The 23,421-nt window shown below is 45.5% G+C and overlaps 1 protein-coding gene across 1 annotated transcript in view; it reads right to left on the bottom strand.

Moving 5' to 3' along the window:
* Positions 1-23,421, bottom strand: part of NGEF (neuronal guanine nucleotide exchange factor) — a 49,969-nt gene that overhangs the window by 21,582 nt on the left and 4,966 nt on the right. The window contains exon 3 of the mRNA XM_031651716.1: positions 20,516-20,814. Within this exon, the coding sequence (XP_031507576.1) occupies positions 20,516-20,814 (299 nt within the window). The remainder of the gene's footprint in view (positions 1-20,515; positions 20,815-23,421) is intronic.

Here is a 23,421-nt window from a genome sequence, read left to right on the forward strand (position 1 = left end):
TGTGGCTGTGAGAGCGTGTGTGATTGTGAGTGAATGTGTATATGAGTATGTGAGAGCATGTGTATAAGTGATTGTGAGTGAATGTGTATATGGGTGTGTGAGAGCATGTGCACAAGTGATTGTAAGTGAATGTGAATATGGGTGTGTGAGAGCATGTAAGTGACTGTGAGTGAATGTGTATATGGGTGTGGCTGTGTGAGTGTGTGTGATTGTGGGTGAATGTGTATATGAGTGAGAGCATGTAAGTGAATGTGAGTGTGTATATGGGTGTGTGAGAGCATGTGTATAAGTGATTGTGGGTGAATGTGTATATGAGTGTGTGAGAGCATGTAAGTGAATGTGAGTGAATGTGTATATGGGTGTGTGAGAGCATGTGTATAAGTGATTGTGAGTGAATGTGTATATGGGTGTGTGAGAGCATGTGTATAAGTGATTGTGAGTGAATGTGTATATGGGTGTGTGAGAGCATGTGTGTGAGGGGTGTGTACTCTTTAATAATGTAAAATGAATGTGGGTCAAGATTGTGGCTGGCAAAGTGTGTAAGAGTAGATGTGTGTGTGGGGGGGGCACGTAGTAGTGTGTATGAGTGTATAGATGTATAGGTGAATAGACATGCAAGTATGAGGGGTGTGAATGTGGTGAATGTGACAGTGTGTGAATAGGTGGCTTTTAGGGTGGGTGTGAATAGATAGGTCTTGTGTGAGGGTGAAGTGAATGTGGTGGGTGTGACTGGAGTCTTAAATGGGGAGTGTGAAGTGGTGTATGAGTGTGTGAACATGTGGGAATGAGTATGTGAGTGAATGTGTGTATGAGGGTGGGTGTAAATGTGTGTGAATGCATTATGTGTGACGGTGTAAATGAGTGTGTATGAAGGTGGGTGTGAATGTGTGAGTGTTAATGTGTGGCTGCATGTGAAAGAGTGTGAGCGGATGACAGTGGGTGAATGTGTATGGTGTGAGAATGTGTGTGAATGACAGTATGTGACTGTGTGTGTGAATGTGTGTGTATCAGGGTGCGTGTGAACATATGTATCACTGCTACAGAAGCTCCTTCTCAGGGAATGCCCAGGTAGCCTGGACCCGACTGTCTGAATCTCCGTTTGGTCTCCGAACGGCGCTCTCAGCTCCGTTGCTATCTGCCAGTATTCTTGTCACACTTCCTGGCTTTCCTAAGCCCATTCCTGGCTTGGATTCCTCGTGAAGATTAAACTCCGATCAAGCCTGGACTTTCTTCAGGGGGCTCAGCCCAGGTGGCCCTGCAATTCGCCAGGACTGAGGCACGCCTGGAGTCCACCATGGGCAGCTGAACAGCAAATGGCCACAGCCTTGACCTTGGGACTGAGCCAGAGTCTCTGCTATGGATGGACCTTGGGACTGAGCCAGAGTGTCTGCTGTGGATGGGATTCCTCAATCCCGCTAAGCCTCAGTTTCCATATTTGCCAAATGGGAAGAACAGTCCTGGCCTCATCAGGCTGTTGCCAGGAAGTGGGGTGCACAATGAGAAACGCTCAGCCTGGGGCCTGGCCGTCTCAGAGCCCCGACAGATGTTCTGGGGTTATGATTGATCCAGCATCTGGGAACCGCCTTCACCAAGGGTGGGATGGGACGCTGCTCTGGCATTGGGGCTGACTCCCAAAGACGGGCAGGAAAACCCATTCCCAGGGACACCAAGGCCTGTGCAGAGAAGGGGCGGGCGCCACGAGGGGCGGGAGATGGACGGCCGTGCGGGAGGCGGGAGCGGGTGGGAGGCAGGGGCGCTAGGCATGTGCAGGTGCAACAGCACCACCACTGTGAGGACTGAGCAGGGACCTGCAGGCTCTGGCTCCCAATTTTAAGTCCATCCCCTCTGACCGCCGTGTGAGGATGGATCACAGATGGCTGGAATTGCACGGCCTGAGCTAGTGGCCAGCCAGCCCATGGGGAGAAGCCGGGTCTGTACCCCGTGGCGCTCACCTGCCACGTTCAGGGAGAGCTGGGTTGTTTTTTCTCAGGAAATCTTGATTTTCTCTGACTGACACGGCTTTGCCCCTCACTGTGGAGAGTCGCAGATAACAGGGGGTTAGCCTCATTCAGGGAGCATCTCCCCGGCCCTCCAGTGACAGGGAGTCCAGAGAATTCCAAGACTGGGGACCCTGGGCCAGCATGGCGCCCATGGGATGGAGAGCGGCCCAAAGAGGCACCGGGAGCCACGCTGCCTGTGGGGGCAGGACCAGGGCCTGAGGCCAGGTGGGCAGGCCCCCTCTCAGGCAGCACGGGTCACTGGGCTGCTCTGGGGTGGTGACGTCCTGTGGCCTCAGGACCAGCCAGGTCCCGGAGTTAGGGCCGCCTACACCAGCCTGTTCAAGTGACACATTTGAAAAACAAAGGAGACCCCCAACCCATCAGCAGGAGGTCACAAAAGAGGAACCTGGACACCAAAAAAAGTCTGGAGGAAGCCTACCTACTTCTGCTGGAGAAAGGCGGAAGGCCAGGCCTAACACCCACAGAGCGATGGGCTTTCACGCAGCCCGCAGGCCCCAACTCCCTGTTATTGAAAGCAGTTCAGCTTGTCCTGCAGGTCATGGTCAAGCACGGGCCATGCTGCCTGGCCGGCCAGGCCCACAGCGTCTGTCCTCGGAGTCCCACTCCTACCTCCGCACTCAGATCAACCCTTCGTTCCCCACCATCAGCAAAGCTCGAGGCCGCACGATTTCTCCTCCTGGCTCTTTACCTACACGGTCTCCTTATGATCCAGGGTTCACCGTGGACCCCTGAGCCGTGCATTCCAGCCTGATTTGGGTTGTTTGTGGCTTCTCCCGACCCCTGTGTTAACAAGTCACTGCTGTCTCTGATGCTGCGAACTTCGATGCGCTGTGATGTGGTGATGCGGCTGCCCCACCAGGGTGACATCTGCCGGGGTCGGAGCCAAAGGCCAGCAGACCGTGGACTGAAGGGCGGGCGCACTGGCTGCCCCCCACCTTCCTCACGAGCAGGAAACAAAACGTAGCCCCTTCCCTGCAAGGGTTCTGGGAGGTCCCTTCCCATCCACCCGTGTGCCAGACCCTCCCCACACGGGTCACCCCCAGTCCTGGGCATCAGGGCGCTGGCCTGGAACCCAACTTAGTTCACTGGCTTTTGCCTGGAGGGAGGGAAGGGACGAAGAGAAGGCCAGGCAGAATGCTGAGGGTCTAAGATGTCCCTCCTGGGCTCCCTTAGAGGCCGTGGGGATGTCACCGTGGCACCTCAGCACAGGCCCTACCATCCAGGCTCCCTGTCTCCAGTATGCTGGTGGGAGCTATCAGGGCCACCTGGGCCTGCTGAAGACCTGGCCTGAGTCTGTCCTCGGCAGGGCAGTGGCTGGGGTGTGCTGAGGGTTGCTAAGGCACAAGGGGAGTCGCATATTCAACGTAGCCATGGGAGGCAGGCGCTGGGGGCCCAAACCCAAGCCTCAGCACTCACATACATCACAAATGCCAATTACTAAGTTGTGGTGTGGGGACCACCACAGCCCACTCCTCTCTCTCCTCTAGCAGCTGGGGACAGAGCCAGAGCCAGAGCCAGGGGTGGCCAGGCGCTCCCAAGCTCTCCACTGTCTGCTCCGGCCCCTCAGGGTCCTCTCACTGCAGCCGCCCTGCCCCTGCGGTGATTCATATCCTCTGTTCCCCAGGATGACTCAGCAGCAAGGTCACCAAGTTGCCTCGGTGCCTGCTGCTGGTGCAGTCATTTATACGCTGCAGGCATCTGGATGCACAGAAGTGACTTTAAAAGGCTTCCAGTTAAGAAGAAACCCCTCAAAGGCTATCCTTCTTCTGCAAACAGTGATGATGAAGTCGAACTCCAGAGCCCGAGCCCAGCCGCCTGCAGTGCAGTCTTTAGTGAATTCAAGGCCGGACTGAGCAGGTCCCGTGAGCAGCGTGGGGAGTAGGGGCTCAGCTGTCTGATGGAGGAGCGACAGCTACCCCCTCGGGTTGCTAAGGGATGAGGGGAGTCACATATTCAATGTAACCATGGGATGCTGGCACTGGGGGCCCAAACCCAAGCCTCAGCGTTCACACGCATCACAAATGCCAATTACTAAGCTTTCTCAAGATGACCTGTTAATAAAATCATTTGCAAAAATGTTTACATACTAAAATAAGTATGTATACATTTAAAAAGACACATGCTTGAGAACATGTCCAGCCTGCCTCATGGCAAGAGAAATGTTATGTTGAAACCACAACGAAGCCTGGCGTGGTGGCTCACGCCTGTAATCCCAATACTTCAGGAGGCCCAGGTAGGTGGATCACCTGAGACCAGGCGTTTGAGACCATCTTGGCCAATATGGTGAAACCCTGCCTCTACTGAAAATAGAAAAAATTAGCCAGTCATGGTGGCGGGTGTCTGTAATCCCAGCTACTCGGGAGGCTGTAGTGGAAGAAGCGCTTGAACCCGGGAAGTGGAGGTTGCAGTGAGCTGAGATCGCGCCACTGCACTTCAGCCTAAGTGACAGAGTGAGACTCTGTCTTAATACAAAACAAAACAAAAACCATAATGAGATACAATTTTTAATCTAGCACATTGGGTAAAGATGAAACAGCTGGGTCATGCACCACGTTACTGGCAGGGGATAGGCACACTCACATGTGGCTAGTGTGTAAAGGCAATTAGGTGATACCCTCTCAAAATTTAAAGAACATTTACCTTTCACCCAACAATCCCACTTAGCAATTCCCTTAGCATTCCACTGTGTAGAGGTTCAATCTTCCATTAGTAAAAATAATGCTGCAACGAACACCCTCGGTACCCGGTATTTCCATCAACGGGGATGGGTTAAATACATTATGGAACATCTAAACAATGGAGCCCAGAAAACTGCCAAAATGAGGGTGCTCTATTTGGATGGAGATGGAAAGTTATGATGAATATTTTGATAGTAGTTTATATTTGTGTGGCATGAGGGCGGGCACACACACACACACACACACACACCCCTGAATATGTGTCCAACGAGGGAACTGGGTGGCCCAGGGACAGGACTGGGAGACTTTCACTGAGAGTCCTTTTGTACCGTTTGAACTTCCTATCAGGCGCATACATTTGTTAACCAAAAGATGAATTTAAAAAAAAAAAATGCTACTTGCCTACTTTGCTACTTTGTTAAAATAGGTATTGGTATTTGCTTTCTGTATTTTTTAGTAGAGATGGGGTTTCACTGTGTTAGCCAGGATGGTCTCGATCTCCTGACCTGATCCACCCGCCTCGGCCTCCCAAAGTGCTGGGATTACAGGCTTGAGCCACCGCGCCCGGCTTGGTATTTGCTTTCTAATGCCTAGCTGATATTTTAGGTAATGGCCACATCCACCTCAAAGCATCAAGAAAAACTCCCAGCCATCTGCCACTGTAGGACTCATCTGCTGAATTGCTGAGGGTTTAATCTAAACAGAAAAACATATAATTCAGTAACAGTTGGTAAATTAAATAATAATCACAATTTAATTTTTTGGATAGACGAACATCATATTAAAATCCTAAGTAATTTCTGTCTAAAAGGCACAATTTTCTTTTGGGAGTGGGGAAAGTAAATACGTTTAAGTTCTAAGTTGTGAAAACAGGCTAGAAAACAACCAAAATACAACTCTGTATGTCAGAGGCTGCACAGATGCAGACTGAGCTGCATCGCAACTTACAGCTGCAAAAACTACAGTCCGGGCAACAGAGCAAGACCCAGCATCTACCGAAACAAAAGACAATTCGCTGCCCTGTGGTTAGGCTGCATGTGTGGTTAGCCATGAGTCCTGTCTGGGCATGCAGGGGCCGAGCCGCACCCCCAGCCTGGGCAGGCTGTGCACATTCGAGCGTGTGTCCCTGCTCCCCGGAGAGCCTCACATCACCCCCGCTCACTTTTCCAGCTCCACGCCCAGCCCACCAAGACCAGGGACCGTGGCAAGTCCATCTTTCTCTAGCTCCTTTGCAGAGGCAGGTTCTTGCAGAGGCTGGGGACGTGACCCAGCATCACCAAAGGAGTGGCTGCTCCGGGCACCTCCAGTTTCTCCTTCATTTCTTGACACCAGGTTCCCAGTGTTGGAAGGGTTGAGTGCAACTGACATTCTGTCAGCTGGGATGATGGTCCCCACCCGCTATAGTCCTACTCTCTTCTCTTTGCCTCTTATTGTCCATCAGGACAATTCTGTGTCCCTCACTTCCCACCACTTTCCAGGAAAGCCCCCTGCCCTCCCATCTTGGGACACCCTACCCTTTCTACACTTGTCTCCTTCCGAACCTTTCTTTTTCTTTTTTTGAGATGGAATCTGGCTCTGTCACCCAGGCTGGAGTACAGTGGAGCAATCTCAGCTCACTGCAACCTCTGCCTCCTGGGTTCAAGTGATTCTCCTGCCTCAGCCTCTGGAGTAGCTGGGACTACAGGCATGCACCACCATACCAGGCTAATTTTTGTATTTTTAGTAGAGATGGGGTTTCACCATGTTGGCCAGGCTGGTCTCCAACTCCTGACCTCAGGTGATCCACTGCCTTCGGTCTCCCAAAGTGCTGGGATTACAGGTGTGAGCCACCGCGCCCAGCCCCTTCCCAACCTTTTCATTTGAATCTATGCCTAATTATTTCCTCCAACTGTTGGGTTCTCAAACAGTAACTAAAACACCATCCCCAAAAGGGTGGGACCAAATTAAAAAACAAAAACTGAGGCCTAGCATGGTGGCTCACACCTATAATCCCAGCGCTTTGGGAGGCTGAGGCAGGAGGATTGCTTGAGCCCAGGAGTTCAAGAATAGCCCAGGCAACACAGCAAGACCCCATCTCTTCAAAATAATTTTAAAAGTTAGCCTGGGGTGGTGGTGGTGCACACCTGTAGTCCCAGTTACTTGAAAGGCTGAGGCAGGAGGATCACTTGAACCCAGGAGTTCAAGGCTTCAGTGAGCTGTGATCACACCACTGCACTCCCACCTGGGCCACAGAGTGAGACCTTGTCTCTAAATAAACAAACAAACAACAACAACAACAACAAACTATTAATAAATTGAAAAAGTCCTACACGGGAACTCTTTCCCATTTCAACTAGATAACTTTTACTTTAAAAGGAGGGAAACATACTATAGTATTTTGTTCTGAAATCCTGGCTCCCCCGTGACTGATTAAGCCTACCAAAAGGCCATCATTGTAGGGTGTTTTCCTTGTGTGAACAGTAATTCAGCGCGACCTGCTGCTTTTGTAGCTAAAGAAAAAGAGGAGAGTTCCTGACAATAGATTGTGCTGACAGTCCAAGTTGCCTGTCTTGCTTTAATAAATAGACTAAAAAAAAAGATCTGATACAGAAGTCACTGATTTGGAACACGCAATCTGAAGATCCCAGTTTTGTGTCCATTATCAGATATTAACAAAAGAGAAGCACATGAAAGGTCTTTAACATAAAAAGTCAGACGATAAAAAATCAGAGTGACACGCTGAAGCCCACGTGCTCACATTATTCACTACGAAATGTGACTGGATTGCGCATCAGTTCGGTCATCCTCATTTATTTTTAAAAATCTACATCTGATTAACTGGAACTTGCAAATATGCATAAAAGAAAGTTAAAAAATCTTTATTTTCTACGCCTTCTCACTATAGATGAAATGTTCTATTTTGCTTTTTAAAAAACTTTATATATCTTGAACATTCACGTTATTCATTTTTTAAAAACACGTTTTTAAATGTTTGCCTCTTTGGGCCGGGCACAGTGGCTCACGCCTGTAATCTCAGCACTTTCGGGGGCCGAGGCAGGAGATCACCTGAGGTCAAGAGTTCGACACCAGCCTGGCCAACATGGTGAAATTCCATCTCTACCAAAAATACAAAAAATTAGCCAGGTGTTGTGGTGAGTGCTTATAATCCCAGCTACTCACAAGGCTGAGGCAGGAGAATCGCTCGAACCTGGGAGGCGGAGGCTTCAGTGAGCCGAGATCGCACCACTGCACTCCAGTCTGGACAACAGAGTGAGACTCAGTCACAAAAAATAAATAAATAAATAAATAAATACAATGTTTGCATCTTTAAACAACTGTATATCATCTTACTAAACAATCCCCCTGCCATTGGGCATATAGGTTTCTTCTCCTTATTATTCCCGTAACTTTGCTGTGATGAACATGCTAATAAATATTTATACACGTCTGATTATTTTGCAAGATAAATTTCTAGAAATAGAAGCACTAGAAAGTAAGCAAATATACTATCACTGGGGTTTTGATACAAATATACTCTTCTATTGGCTGTGTTTGAAAGTGCTCATTTAGAGTCCCTCAACAGTAGGTTTTAAATATATATATTTAAGTCTCTATGACTGTTAGTGAGTTTGATTTTTCTTTCTTTTTTCATGTACTCATTGGCCATTTGTATTAAAATTTTATTTATTTATTTATTTTTGTGGAGATAGGGTCTTGTGATGTTGCCCAGGCTGGTCTCGAACTCCTGGGCTAAAACCACTCCTCCTACCTCAGCCTCCTAAAGTGCTGGGATTATAAGCATGAGCCACCATACTCTGCACCATTTGTACTTTTTTTGCTTTTGTTCTTGTTTTTTTTTTTTTTTTTTTCACTGCCAGGACATATTCTCATCTGACCCATTTGTACTTTTAAAATGTGAATTGCTTTGCCCAGTTTTATTTGGGGTACTCATGTTTTTCTTATTGACAGAGCTTTCTAATTGACTGAAATCTGGGTCTTGCTGATGTATATGAAAGCAACTAATTTTTGCATGTTTATCTTACAACCAGCACCTCCTGGAACTGCCTTCCCAGGTCCGGTACTTTTATTTGATTCCCTCGGGTTTTTTAAGCGGGAAACCATAACTGGTAGATAATGGTAGATAAAGACATTCCTTCTTTCTGGCTTTCTCTCCTACTCCTTTCCTCATCTTATTACCTTGGACAGAGCTTCCAGGGCAACACTGAATCGTGTTAGTAGGCACTGCGTCTTGCCTTTATTGCCACCAACAGTTTCTTATTATGTATGATTTTAGCTATAAATTTGAAATTTTCTTTATAAATCTCAAAAAAGTATCCCTCTGAGTTTTATCTAGATGGTAATAGTGTACTCCTTTCTTTTCCATCCTCTTTGAAGATTCATGCATTTTTCTCCTCTGACCTATTAGTATGAAATTTTGGCCCCAAATATCTAAATATTAACCTATCTTTGCATTAATTCATCCTTGCTTAATGTATATTATTCATTTAATCTATCTCCAGATTTGATTTGCTTATGTTTTATGTATTTTTTTTTTACCTTAACTCACGGCGAGATAGATCTGCATTTTAATTTTTTTTGGAGGGGGTAATACTTATTTTGTTAGGTCATATACAATAAAATGGAACATATTCAATCTTTTTGATGTTTTACTGCATGATAAAATTATCATGCAGTAAAAAGTGGACTTTTGGGGGGTGTACAGTTCTATGAATTCTAACATATCTGCAGGTTTGTGTAACCCACAATATAATCAGGATGCTCAACAGTTCTAACACTCCCCACAACCCACTCAGCCATCCCGTCTCCCCATGCTTCCCCCACACCTAACCCTTGGGCAACCATCCCATCTCCCCAAGTTCCCCCAACACCTAACCCCTGGGCAACCATCCCATCTTGCCACACTTCCCGCATCCTTCACTCCTGGCACCCACTCTTTGCCAACGAGATCTGTTTTCTGCCACTAGTGTGGTCTCTTTCAGAATGTCATAGAAATGGAACCACACCGTGTGGAACCTTTCTTGTTTCTTTCGCTCAACAAGATGCCTTTGAGAAACGTCGATGTTGTCACATATCAGTAGTTTCATCCTTTTTATTGCATGGTACACACCACCATATGGATATACTGGTTTATTTTCTCTCTATCTGTTGAAGGACCTTTGGCTCGTTTCCAGTCTTCGGTGATTATAAGCATGCATTCATGTACACGTTTTTCTGTGAACGTAAGTTATTATTTCTCTAGGGCAGTGATTCCCAACCAGGAGCAATTTTGGTCTCCAGGGGACATTCAGCTAAGTTTAGAGACAATTTTGCTTGTCACGATTGGGGGGAGGGTTGCATCTAGTGAGTAGTGGCCAAGGATGCTGCTAGACCAATGGTCCCCAATTTTTTGAACATCAGGGACTGGTTTTGTGAAAGACAATTCTTCCACAGACCAGGAGTCAGAGGGAGCTGGATGAAACTGTTCCACCTCAGATCATCAGGTATTAGATTTTCATAAGGTGCAATTAGAGTCTCATAAGGAGCGCACGACCTAGATCCCTCGCATGTGCAGTTCACAGTAGGGTTCGCACTCCTATGAGAAATATAGCCGTAAATACAGATGAAGCTTTGGTTGCTCACCTGCCACTCACCTCCTGCTGTACGGTGAGGGGTGAGGGTGGAGGGGTAATGGGGGTGGGGGTTGGGGACCCCTGTGCTAGACATCCCGTGACACACAAGACAGCCCCTGCAACAAAGAATTATCCAACCCCAAAGTCAAGAGGGCCACTGATGAGATGCTGCTACAGGGCGGGGCGGGGCTGTGTGGTAGTATGATAAACGCATGTTTAACTTGATAAGAAACCACCAACTCTCATCGTGGCTGCAACATTTTGTGACCTCACCAGCCATGTAGGAGAGTTCCAGCAATGTATGCTGTGTGTGCACACCAGCACTTGGGACTGACCTGATTTTAAAGCTTTTTGTAAGCAAGTGTGTAGCACTTACTTGCCTTCTGTATATCTCCTTTGGTGAAGTATCTATTTAAGTCTTTTGCCCATTTTTAAACTGGATTGCTCTTTTTTTACTGTTGAGTTTCGAGTTCTTTTGTGTATTCTGGATGCAAGTTCTTTATCAGTTAAGTAATTTACAAATATTTCCTCCCCATCTGTAGCTTCTCTTTTCATTCTCTTAAGTGTCTTTTGCAGAGCAAAAGTTTTTAACTTTGATCAAGACCAATTGATCAATTTTTTTTGTTTAACCTCAGGTTATAAAGGTTTCTCCTATGTTTTCCTCTAAAAGTTTTAAAGTTTTGCATTTTACATTTAGATTCATGATCCATTTTGAGTTAATTTTTGTATAAGGCATGAGGTTTAAGTTGAGGTTAATGTTTTTGCATATATGTATCCAATGGTTCCAGCATCAACGTTCAATATTTGTTGAAAAGACTGTCTTTTTTCCATTAATTTGCTTTTGTCCTTTTGCCAAAAATCAATCAGCCATATTTGTGTGGGTTTATTTCTGAACTTTCTATTCTATTCCAGTGATCTATGCGTCTGTAATTTCATGAATACCCCAGTGCCTTGACTACTGTAAACTTGTTAGTTGTCTTAAAATCAGATAGTATGACCCCTTCAGCTTTATTATTTTTCAAAACTGTTCAGGGCTATTCTAGTTATCTTGCCTTTTCTGATAAATTTTAGGATAATTTTGTCTATGACCAGAGAAAATACTGAGATTTTGATTGAGTTGCACTGAATGTATAGATCAATATGGGAAGAGAATTAACATCTTTACTATGTTGAATCTTTCAATCCATGAACAGTTTGTCTCTTGATTTATTTACATTTTATTTGATTTCTCTCCTCACTGATTTGCGGTTTTCAGCACAGAGATCCTCTACATGTTTCGTTAGATTTATGCCTAAATATTTCATTTTGGGAGCAGCTATTGTAAATGGTATGAGAATTTTAATTTCAGTTTCTAATTGTTCACTGCTAGAATACAGAGATATGACTGATATTTGTATGTTGGCCTCGTATCTGGCAACCTTGCTAAAAATCACTATTAGTTCTAAGAGGTTTTTGTGGTAGATTCTTTGGGATTTTTCAAGTAAACATGTCATCTGTGACTGGAGCAGTTTTACTTATTCCTTTCTAATCTATATGCCTTTTATTTCTTTTTCTTGCCTTACTGCACTGGCTAGGATTTTCACAATGATGTTGAATAGGAATGGGAGTGGTGAAGGGACAGACAGCCTTCCCTTGTTCCTAATCTTACGGGAAAAGCATTCAGTCCTTCACCATTAAGTATGAGGTTTGCCCTAGGTTTTTGGTAGATGTTCCTTATCAGGTCCAGGAATTTCCCTTGTTTTCCTCCTTTGCTGAAAATTTTAATGATGGCTGAATACTGAATTTTGTCAAATGCTTTTACAGCATCAATTATTGGAGTAACCATGTAGTTTGTTTTTTTTTTTTCTTTAGACTGTTAATATGGTGGGTTACATTAATTGATTTTTCAAATATTTAACTAACCTTGCATTCCCAGGATAAACTCCACTCAGTCATGCCATATTGCTCTTTTTATACATTGCTGGATTTGAATTGCTATTATTTTTTTACTGAGAATTTAAAAATAAACATTCATGAGGAATATTGGTTTGTAGTTTACTATTATACTGTCCTTCTCTGATTTTTCTATCAGGTGATGCTGGTCTTCTAAAAAGTTGGGAAGCATTCCTTCTTCCATATTTTGGAAAAGAATGGGGAAAACTGATACTATTTTCTACTTTAAATGGTTGGTAGAATTCACCAGTGTAAACTTACGGGCCTAGAGATTGCATATTTTGAAAGATTTTACATAAGAAGTCAATTTCTTTAACAGTTACAAGACTATTCAGGTTATTTATTTCACTTGGGGTGAGTTTTGGTAGCTTTCACTTTGGGACATTGGTCTCTTTCATTTAAGTTGCCAAATTTATGTATGTAGAATTGTTTATAATATTTCCTTATTACCCTTTAAATGTCTCGAGGATTCATCATGTCTCCTTTTTCGTTTCTGATATTGGTCATTTATATCTTCTTCTTTTTGGTCAATCTTGATAGAGATTTATTAATTTTATTAATCTTTTCAAAGAATTCAATTTTGGTTTCACTGATTTTCTCTATATTTAAAAAAATTTTCCACGTTGTTGATTCTTGCTCTCATATGTATTATTTCTTTCCTTCCACTTGCTTTGGTTTTGCCCTTTCCCCGGCCCAGTTTCTTAATGTGAAAGCTTAGGCTATTGTTTTGAAAGCTGTCTGCTTTCCTAAATAAGTATAATGCTATAAATCTGCTTCAAAACATTGCTTTTGCTGCCTCCCACCAACTTTGGTATGCTGCGGATTCATTTTCAGTCATTTCAAAATATTTATAACTCTCCTTGCAACTTCCTCCTTGACCCAGGGATTATTGAGAAGTGTGTTAATTTCCAAGTGTTTGGAGATTTTCTGTTATCTTTGTTACTGATTTCTAGTGTAATTCCATTAGGGTCAGAGAACATACTTTCTATGGCTTCAGTTCTTTTAAATGTGTTAGGGAGAGTTGTGCTTTACCTTGGTGACAGTTCTCTTTGCACTTGAAAATAATGTGTATTCTGCTACTGTTGGGTAGAGCGTTCTAGGAATGTTTATCAGTTCCGTTTGGTTGATGGTGGCCCATTCTTTTATAACCTTACTGATTTTATGTCTCCCAGTTCTGTTGATTACTGAGAGAACAGTGTTCTTGACTGTATATTGACTATATATATATACTCTTCTATTATTATTGTGGATTACAATAATTTTGTAACCGGGTGTGGTGACTCACGCCTGCAATCCCAGCACTTTGGGAGGCCTGAGGCAGGCGGATCACGACGAGGTCAGGAGATTGAGATCATCTTGGCTAACAAGGTGAAATCCTGCCTCTACTAAAAACACAAAAAATTAGCCAGGCATGGTGGCACGCGCCTGTAATCCCAGTTACTTGGGGGGCTGAGGCAGGAGAATCACTTGAACCCGGGAGGCAGAGGTTGCAGTGAGCCGAGATCCTGCCACTGCACTCCAGTCTGGGCAACAGAGTAAGACTCTATCTCAAAAAATAAAACTAAAATAAAATAAAATAATTTTGTATGTGTTTGTACTTTAATTTTCAGATTTGGTTATCAATATTATACTATGTTCAAATAATTTGTGTATTTCTCTCATTTCCATGCTTTAGACCAGGGGTCGGCAAACTACAGCCCATGGGCTGGCCACTTGTATTTGTAAATAAAGTTTTACTGGAACACAGCCACACTCATTCCTTTACATAGTGTCTATAGCTGCCATCACACCACAACGACAGAGCTGAGTAGTTTTGACAGACAGTATGGTCCACAAAGCCTGACGTATTTATTATCTGGCCCTTTAACAGAAAGTTTGATGATCTCTGCTCAGACTTAATGCTGATCAATACAGTAGCAACTAATATTTGTTTAAACTGGGTGGAGTTAAACATTCTGTTCCTTAGTTGCACTGACCAGTTTCAAATGCTCAGTAGCCACGTAGAGCTAGTGACTATTGGAGACATGATGTAGAACGTTCCATCATTGCTGGGCATGGTGCCTCACACCTGTCTCAGCACTTTGGGAGGCTGAGGCAGGCAGATCACTTGGGCTCAGGAGTTTGAGATCAGCCTGGTCAACAAGGCAAAACCCTATCTCTACCAAAAATAGAAAAATTATCCTAGCATAGTGGTGTGCACCTGTAGTCTCAGCCACTCTGGAGGCTGAGGCATGAGAATCGCTTGAACCCAGGAGGCTGAGGTTACAGCAAGCCAAGATTGTGCCACTGCACTCCAGCCTGGGTGACAGAGTGAGACTGTCTCAAAAAACAATAATAAAAAAAAAAATACAAAAGAGCATTTTTACCCAGGTGCAGTGGCTCATGCCTGTAATCCCAGCACTTTGGGAGGCCAAGGCCAGGGCATCATCTGAGGTTGGGAGTTCAAGACCAGCCTGAGCAACATGGAGAAACCCCATCTCTACTAAAAATACAAAATTAGCTGGGCATGGTGGCACATGCCTGTAATCCCAGCTACTCAGGAGGTTGAGGCAGGAGAATCGCTTGAGCCTGGGAGGCGGAGGTTGTGGTCAGCAGAGATCGAGCCATTGCACTCCAGCCTGGGCAACAAGAGTGAAATTCTGTCTCAAAAAAAAAAAAAAAAAAAAGGCCAGGCGCAGTGGCTCAAGCCTGTAATCTCAGCACTTTGGGAGGCCGAGGTGGGAGGATCACAAGGTGAGGAGTTTAAGACCAGCCTGAGCAACATGGTGAAACCTCTTCTCTACTAAAAATACAAAAATTAGACGGGGGTGGTGGTGCACACCTGTAATCCCAGCTACTCAGGAGGCTGAGGCAGAAGAATCACTTGAGCCTGGGAGGCAGAAGCTGCAGCAAGCCGAGATCATGCCATTGCTCTCCAGCCTGGGCTACAGAGCAAGACTGTCTCAAAAAAAAAAAAACGAACATTTCCATCATGGCAGGGAATTCCACCGGACAGCTCTGCTGCAGGCCAGCCTAAGTAACACCAGACTGTCCTGGGATTTGAATATGAGTCCTCTGGGTGCAACATCTTTCCTGTAGGTGATTTCTTGGGGTTACTGGTATATTTTTGCACATTTAAAAGTTTTACTTTTGATTCCATTGTTAGTAGCTTATATTTTCCTAGAAAATCATTCATCTGTTTTTTATCTTATCAAGACTTTTGCACAGTATCTTCTTGGATCTCTGTCCTCTCTGTTCTCCTTCGGTTTGTTGTGTGTTTTCCCCTGATGTCTCAAGCTGGCATCTCAGAAGTTCATTTAATTTTGTATTTATCTCTTTTGATTCTTTCTATTCTTTGGAATTTGGTGTGCATTTTACACACACACTGCAAGTCAACTGGACTCACCACATGTTGTGCTCAGCAGCCACATGTGGCTAGTGGCCGCCAGAGCGGGCAGGGCAGCTCCAGAGAGTACAAAGTTCAGTACAAATCTTTTCAACCAACCTAATTATTTCTTTCTGATTCCCCATCTCCCTGCTCTGTCCCACTCCTATAAGATAGTGGAATGTGCATGGCAACGTCTCCTCTTGTTTCTGACAGATTCTGCTTTTTTTGGGGGGGGGGGGGGGAGTCTCGTTCTGTCGCCCAGGCTGGAGTGCAGTAGTGTGATCTTGGCTCACTGCAACCTCTGCTTCCCAGGTTCAAGCGATTCTCTTGCCTCAGCCTCCCAAGTAGCTGGGACTACAGGCGCGCACCACCACGCCTGGCTAATTTTTGTACTTTTAGTAGAGACAGGGTTTCACCACATTGACCAGGCTGGTCTTGAACTCCTGACCTCAGGTGATCTACCTGCCTTGGCCTCCCAAAGTGCAGGGATTACAGGCGTGAGCCGCTGGGCCCGGCCTTCTGCTCTATTTTTTTGTCCAGTTCATAACACTTCCCAGCGATTACCTTTTCACTGTAAAGTGTACCTCTTGGGAACAGCCTTTCTAATCATAAGACACAATATCCGAAGATTAGGTTTAAATGAATAAAAGTACTGACAGATTTGCTATCAAAATGGAAAAGAGATTTTTATCCAAAAAGAAGATGTCGTGGACCAAGTAAGAGGGCACATAAGCTCTTGATAATGTCAGCTTTTTGCTGCACACTGTCTTCAGCTCCTTATCTGTGTTATTTATTCAATCTGCACAAGCCTGAGAAGTAGGTACTAGGATTCCCATCTTACAGATAAGGCATAGAGAAGTTAAGTAATTTGCATAAGGTCACACAGCTAAGAAGCAGCTGAGCTGAGAAACCTAGGCAGTTGGGCACCAGTGACTCTGCATAAATTGCGTCCCTTATATTATCATGCAGGAGAAAACATTTGAAAATCTTAAAAAAAGAAAAAGAAAATCCAGAATGTATAAAAAGCTACTACAAATCAAGAAGATAAATGTAAAGAACCCAATAGAAAAGGGGGAAAAGATAAGAACAGGCACTGATAGATAAAGAAATGGATACAGCCAGTAAACATGTGAAAAGATGCTCAAATTTACAAGCCATCAAGGAGGGCAGGGTAAGACAAGATACAATGTTTCACCCAACAGGTTAGAAGTTTGACAGCAGGGCTAGGGACGGTGAGTACAAATAGCCTCTCTTGCACTGCTGGTAGCAACGTGACACTTGTACTGCCTTTTTGAATGGCAATTGGGCAGAGTCCATCACCATTTAAAATGCACTTCATTCGGGACCAGCAGTTCCACTTCCAGGCTACAGCTGGTCTCAGACGCGCACAGAGATGTTCACACACACAAACTCTCCTGAGCAACCTCCACTCAACTCACTGGCTGAATACCCCGTACTCTGCTACCCCCCAGGCACTCAGGGCAGAGGCTACCTGCCTGCCTCTCTCCCCATCTGGCGAGGATGCACCCACTGTCACTTGCATTCCTCAAACTTACTCAAGCCAGTGGCACCTGCGATGCAGTTGTATCATTTAATGATAAAAACCAGTGAATTCTCAGTGGAAAGGGAGTTGTTTTAATGAAAACTGAGCTGAAAGCTCTGACGAGTCCAAGAAAGGCAAGTTGCTAAAAAACCATCACCAAAACCAAGCTGCTACAGAATGTGCTGAAACTAGAAGAAGTGTAAAACACTGTAAAAATCTATGAGGATTTTGCCCTTAGCCTGCATAGGTGTCTAAACTCCAAACTTAAATGGTGCATTCTGGCTGTGTCTAATCAGGAGAGAGAAAATAGATAAAGCTGGTCCTCCAGTGAAAACCCATGATCCAAGAAATGGGCTGGACACGTTTGCAGTTTATATTTTTTTAAACAACGAAAATACACAGAGGAGTCATGTATTTCATTGCAAAACTCTTTTTTTTTTTTTCTTCTGAGACGGACTCTTGCATTGTTGCCCGGGCTGGAGTGCAATGGTGTGATCTTGGCTCACTGCAACCTCCGCCTCCCGGGTTCAAGCGATTCTCCTGCCTCAGCCTCCCACGTAGCTGGAACTACAGGGACCCGCCACCATACCTGGCTAATTTTTTGTATTTTTAGTAGATGAATAAGATGACAAAACAAGATGACTCTGCTCACTTGGGTAATTTTTCTTGCCCTGAACTCTACTCTGTCTGATAATATAATGGGTTTAGATTTCTAATCAATTGGATAATTTCTTTTTTTATTTTTATTTTTTTCGAGACAGAGTCTTGCTCTGTCACCCAGGCCAGAGGGCAGTGACACCATCTCGGTGCACTGCAACCTCTCCACCTCCTGGGTTCAAACGATTCTCCTGCCTCAGCCTCCCGAGTAGCTGGGATTACAGGCACCCGACACTATGCCCAGCTAATTTTTTTTTTTTTTTTTGAGACAGAGCCTCACTCTATGGCCCAGGTTGGAGTGCAGGTGCATGATATTGGCTCACTGCAACCTCTGCCTCCTGAGTTCAAGGGATTCTCCTGCCTCAGCCTCCTGAGTAGAGTAGCTGGGACTATAGGTGGGCACACCATACTAGGCTAATTTTTGTATTTTTAGTAAACATGGTGTTTCACGACATTTGCCAGGCTGGTCTTGAACTCCTGACCTCAAGTGATTCACCCACCTCGGCCTCCCAAAGTGCTGGGATTACAGGCATGAGGCACCGTGCCTGGCCCACCCGGCTAATTTTTATATTTTTGTAGAGCTGTGGTTTTGCCATGTTGGCCAGAGTGGTCTTGAACTCCTGACCTCAGGTGATCTCCCACCCCGGCCTCCGAAAGTGCTGGGATTACAGGTGTCAGCCACCACACTGAGCTTCAGTTGAAGAACTTCCGTCCTTTAATAGAGGAGTTTCAGCCGTTCACATGTATTGTTGTAACGGATTTGTTTGCTGTTAAATTTGCCACTAATTTGGTGCTGTTTGTTTTTCATGCTTCTTCACTTTTTGCTGTCCGTTTATGACAAGGGCCTTTTCTCTGCTTTCAGCTTTGCTTATGTTGTAAAAGGTTTCTAACATGTGTTTAAGTTCTACTAGGATTTATTTCTAAGTTTGTTTTTTTTTTGAGATGGGGTCTTGCTCTGTCGCCCAGGCTAGAGTGCAGAGGCACGATCTCGGCTCACTGCAACCTCTGCCTCTGAGTTCAAGCGATTCTCCTGCCTCAGCCTCCCGAGTAGCTGGGATTACAGGCGCCTGCCACCATGCCTGGCTAACTTTTGTATTTTTAGTAGAGACGGGGTTTCACCATCTTGGCCAGGTTGGTTTCGAACTCCTGACCTTGTGATCCACCAGCCTCGGCCTCCCACAGTGCTGGCGTTACAGGCGCCTGCCACCGTGCCCGGCTAACTTTTGTATTTTTAGTGGGGACAGGGTTTCACCATCTTGGCCAGGCTGGTCTCGAACTCATGACCTCGTGATCCACCAGCCTCAGCCTCCCAAAGTGCTGGGATTACAGGTGTGAGTCACCGCACCCAGTCTTATTTCTAAGTTTTACATTAGAAGTTTTATTAAAAATAAATCGATGTAGCCATTTACAAATCACTGCTCACAAGTTAGGAAGGATGCCAAAGTCTAAACATTTTCCATACTCTACTGGGCATGACACCCAGGTGAAGCCTAGGTGGCCCTTCAAAAATCCACTTTTATCAAGCCTTCCCTAGTAGCAACTCCATTCATCGTAAAACCCAAGTCTCAGGTATATGATGCTGGTCAGGAACAATTCACAGTTTTGGTCATTAATAGTGTATATAGGCTACTGTTTCATGTTTTAAATAAACAAGAGCAAATGTTTCTGTAGAATCTAGCACAGGAGTAATGGGGGGGTAGGGAAAGGCAGGACTTCTGGAGCCACAGCTGCCACAAGAAACAAGCACAAGGATGAGCTTGGACAAGCACGTGAGAGTGCTCAGAAATGCAGGTGAGTGTGGTGGGGGTGAGACGGAGCGGAAGAGGACACAGATGATGGAACTGGGTGGACCAAGTGCTTATAAAAACCAAATCTCTTCTTTTGTTTTTCCCTTCTGTGCCCACTTTCTAAATTTCACAATTAACTCGAACTTGCGTATTCACAATTTCTCTCCACCATTCTTCCTGTTTACTCCTGACCATATGCTTGTTTCTCAGTACCACAAATTTTCCCTTAATACTCAAATGATCTTTGTTCCGCTAAAACAAACACTTAAATTTCTTATTCATTTGTTACTGTTTTTAATTGATTATTTCTCCCTGCTAGCAACAAACCATCAGGCAACTCAACGATTTCGCCTCAGCCTAATTGACAGTCACTGAAGTCCACCTGAACTATCAAACAAAGGGGCCAGAGACATGAATCCCAGATTTCTGCAGCATTTCAGGAGCAGGTGGGCAAGCTGAAGGACCTCCTTCAGAGACCCCATTCATCCAAAGTTCAGACAGCCCCAAAAGAAAGTGGTGCGATAAGATTGTGAACGCAAAGAGATATGGCAGACCTCCGTCAACCACAGATCACTGCAGCTATGGCACGGTCACAGTGAGCTCAGCATTGCCTAGTGCCGTGGCATTCACGTGTGACGGAAATATGCAACGATGATAACGAAGGGTGGAAAAACTGCGATCAGACAGCAATGCTTCAGATGCTCAATACTGGGGGTGAGCTATCCTAGAAGGTAAATGGGTGTCTCTTGCTGCCTGTAAAACCATGTTTATTTTTCTACATGTTCTAGATGGACAACCCTGTCGGCAATTCCTCTGGTGAACCAGCTAGGGCACCTCACCCCTTAGAGGAAGCCTCACCCCCAGCAGTGAGGGTCACTCCTGTGTGCTGTGGGGGAGCCCCCACCCCTCGGCGCTTGTTACCTCTTGCAGCTTAATCTCCTCAGGCTGTAGGATCTCAAGCACCCCACTGCTCCGGATCTCGGGGAGATCCTGCCAGAGGTTGAACCTTGAGTGAGGGTTACTGAGCAGGCAGATCTGGGGCAGAGCCTTCCTCTCTGGTGGGCTGGCTGGCTCCTCCTCCTCCTCTTCCTCTTCCTCCTCCGGGGTGTCCTCACTGGCCGGGGACCCATTGGTATTGTCTTCTATTTCTGCGTCCTGTTGCCTCCTGGTTTCAATTTCTTGGAGAGTCGATTTATCTCGGTATTCCTGATACAGGAGCCCTGAAATCAAAGAGTTGTAAAAAAGAAAAGGAAAAGATCTCAGATGACAATCATTCCAAATCCCTAAGTCAAGGCTTCATGTTCTTATCAAGGGTGGCTGCTGTGTCCAGGAATACACAGTGCAAGCCAGCCCTGCACCTGTCTCAGCGGCAGGCTCCAGGCCACCGGATACACTGTCGTTGTCTTCATTTCTTGGGAAAGACCAGCATGCTTATGTTTTTTCCCAACACATAAAGAAATGCCCGAATGGACTCAAAATCCAATATATGCTTTCCCCACACACACTTGGCAAACAAGAACCTAGAACCTGATGTGTCCACCACCAAGTTGATGGGAATGTCCCAACTGTGTCTCATTATCCCAGCAGGGTAATTTCCGTAGCCCTAAATGCTTCAATATTCAAACTCAGGAATATTCATTTGTGCAGTGGGGGTAGCTGTAAATTCTCATTTTGAAGGAAAAATCAGCGTTTTATCCATCTTATGATTTAAAAAGGGAAATATTCCCTTTTTGCTTTCACAGCTGCAGACTTCACTGACCAACTGTACTTGCAATGAATGCTTTCTAGTCTCTCAGGTAGATTTGGGGGTGTGGCTGAATCAGTGCAAATGGAGCACCTCCAAAGGGATAACCCCATTTCCGATGTCCTGGCCTTGGGACACAGGGACTTCCTCTCCGCACAGGCAGCCATGTCAGGGTGGGGGGTTGCCATGGCTGGGTGGGACGGTGAGGGGTAATCCTGCCTGCTGCAGGCTGGGAGGAAAGAGGTCAGACCCCAAGGTCTTGTCCACGGTGCCACAGAGGCAGGAGGCTAGCCCGAGGGCAAGGGCTAGACAGAGCAAAAACACTCTGTTCTACATTTTATTGTTTTAAAATGTATTTATTTTGAGATTGGGCCTCACTCTGTCACCCAGGCTGGAGGGCAGTGGTACAATCATAGCTCACTGCAGGCTCCATCTCCTGGGCTCCAGTGATTCTCCTGCCTCGGCATCCTGAGTAGCTAGGACTACAGGTGTGTGCCACCATGGCCAGCTAGTTTTCTCCTCTTTTTTATTTTTTGGTAGAGATGAGGACTTGCTATGTTGCCCAGGCTGGTCTTGAATTTCTGGCCTCAAGCCTTAGTTCCTGGTCTTGAACACCTCTCCCCTCAGCCTCCCACAGTGCTGGATTACAGACCTGAACCCCTGTGCCTGGTCCTGTCTACATTTTAGAAGCATGGACTGGGAGAAACGGGCTGCAGCAGCTCCCTGGGAGAGCCAGGATGGAGGCCTGCACTGAAGGACTGGGAAGGGGATGAAGCCAAGTGCCTGATTCGCGCACAGTTACAAGATACAGGACAGGCCCTGGGCCATGCATAACATTCAGGTGACCAGTGAGGCAGCAGAGACCAGAGGTCCCACTGGAGCAGATGAAGGTCTGGCTGAGGGTGGCGTCGGGGTGGTGAGGATCGAGATGTACCCAGGCACCCAGGTGGAGGTCTCGTGGGTATCAGGATGTCCTGGTCTGGCCCTTGGGACAGTGGCCGAGGCCCCTTGATATGTGCAACTATGAGACAAAGATGATTCCCAGAAAGTTGCAATATGGATGAATATAGCACTTGATAAGCACTTGCTCTTACAACGCAGTACAACTGTTAGCTATTATTCCTTCTTTAATTGTTAAACATATCTAAACTGTAGAAAAAGGAAGAAAAGAAAAACAGATAACCTTCAAAATCCTGAATGAGGCTGGAGAAATTATATTCATGAACAGGAACCTAATAAGGCGGCCCTATGGATTAAATGACTTGGTTTCCAGGCTCTGTAACTCCAAATTACAAAGCTTCTCTGCCAAGGTAACCAGAGCGTCCACTTCAGCAAGCTAAAAGCCCGTGCTTTGCCAATGATGCAGCCCAGCCGGACACAACATGGAGTTGATTCGACAAAGGAATAAAAAAGAAAATCCAACTCTAAGCTAAATGCAACCCTGACTGAAGACCCATAAAGACAGGTCTGACGTCACCACCCACATCAGTTCAATAATGAGCCTAAGGTAGGCCGACTGTTTCGACGTCAGGCTATCACTATCCTGTGATTCTGACACTGCGGTTACAGAGGTTTAAAGAAACCAAGTTTCAGGGGTTCACTTGAATTCACTTTTCAGTGCATAGTGCAGTGTCTCCCACATGGTAGGTACTCAACTACTTGTTGAACACCTTTTAAAAATGCGGTTGCCAAGGCTGGGTGTGGTGGTTCACGCCTGCAATCCTAGCACTTTGGGAGGCTGAGGCAGGTGGATCACTTGAAGTCAGGAGTTCGAGACCAGCCTGGCCAACATGGCAAAACTCCGTCTCTACTAAAAATACAAAAATTAGCAGGGTGTGGTGGCAGGCACCTATAATCCCAGCTATTCAGGAGGCTATGGCAGGAGAATAGCTTGAACCCAGGCGCCTGGTGGAGGTTGCAGTGGGCTGAGATCGTGCCACTTCACACTAGCCTGGGCAAAACAGCAAAACTCCGTCTCAAAAAACAAAACAAAACCAAAAAAAAAAAAAAAAAAACAGTTTCCAAGCTTCACAAAAGTGTCTCACTTGGCATATTTTTGAAGGCTCAAAAATATGTCTTATGT

The sequence above is a fragment of the Papio anubis genome, chromosome 10 (genome assembly GCF_008728515.1).
Source record: "Papio anubis isolate 15944 chromosome 10, Panubis1.0, whole genome shotgun sequence".
NCBI lineage: Eukaryota > Metazoa > Chordata > Mammalia > Primates > Cercopithecidae > Papio > Papio anubis.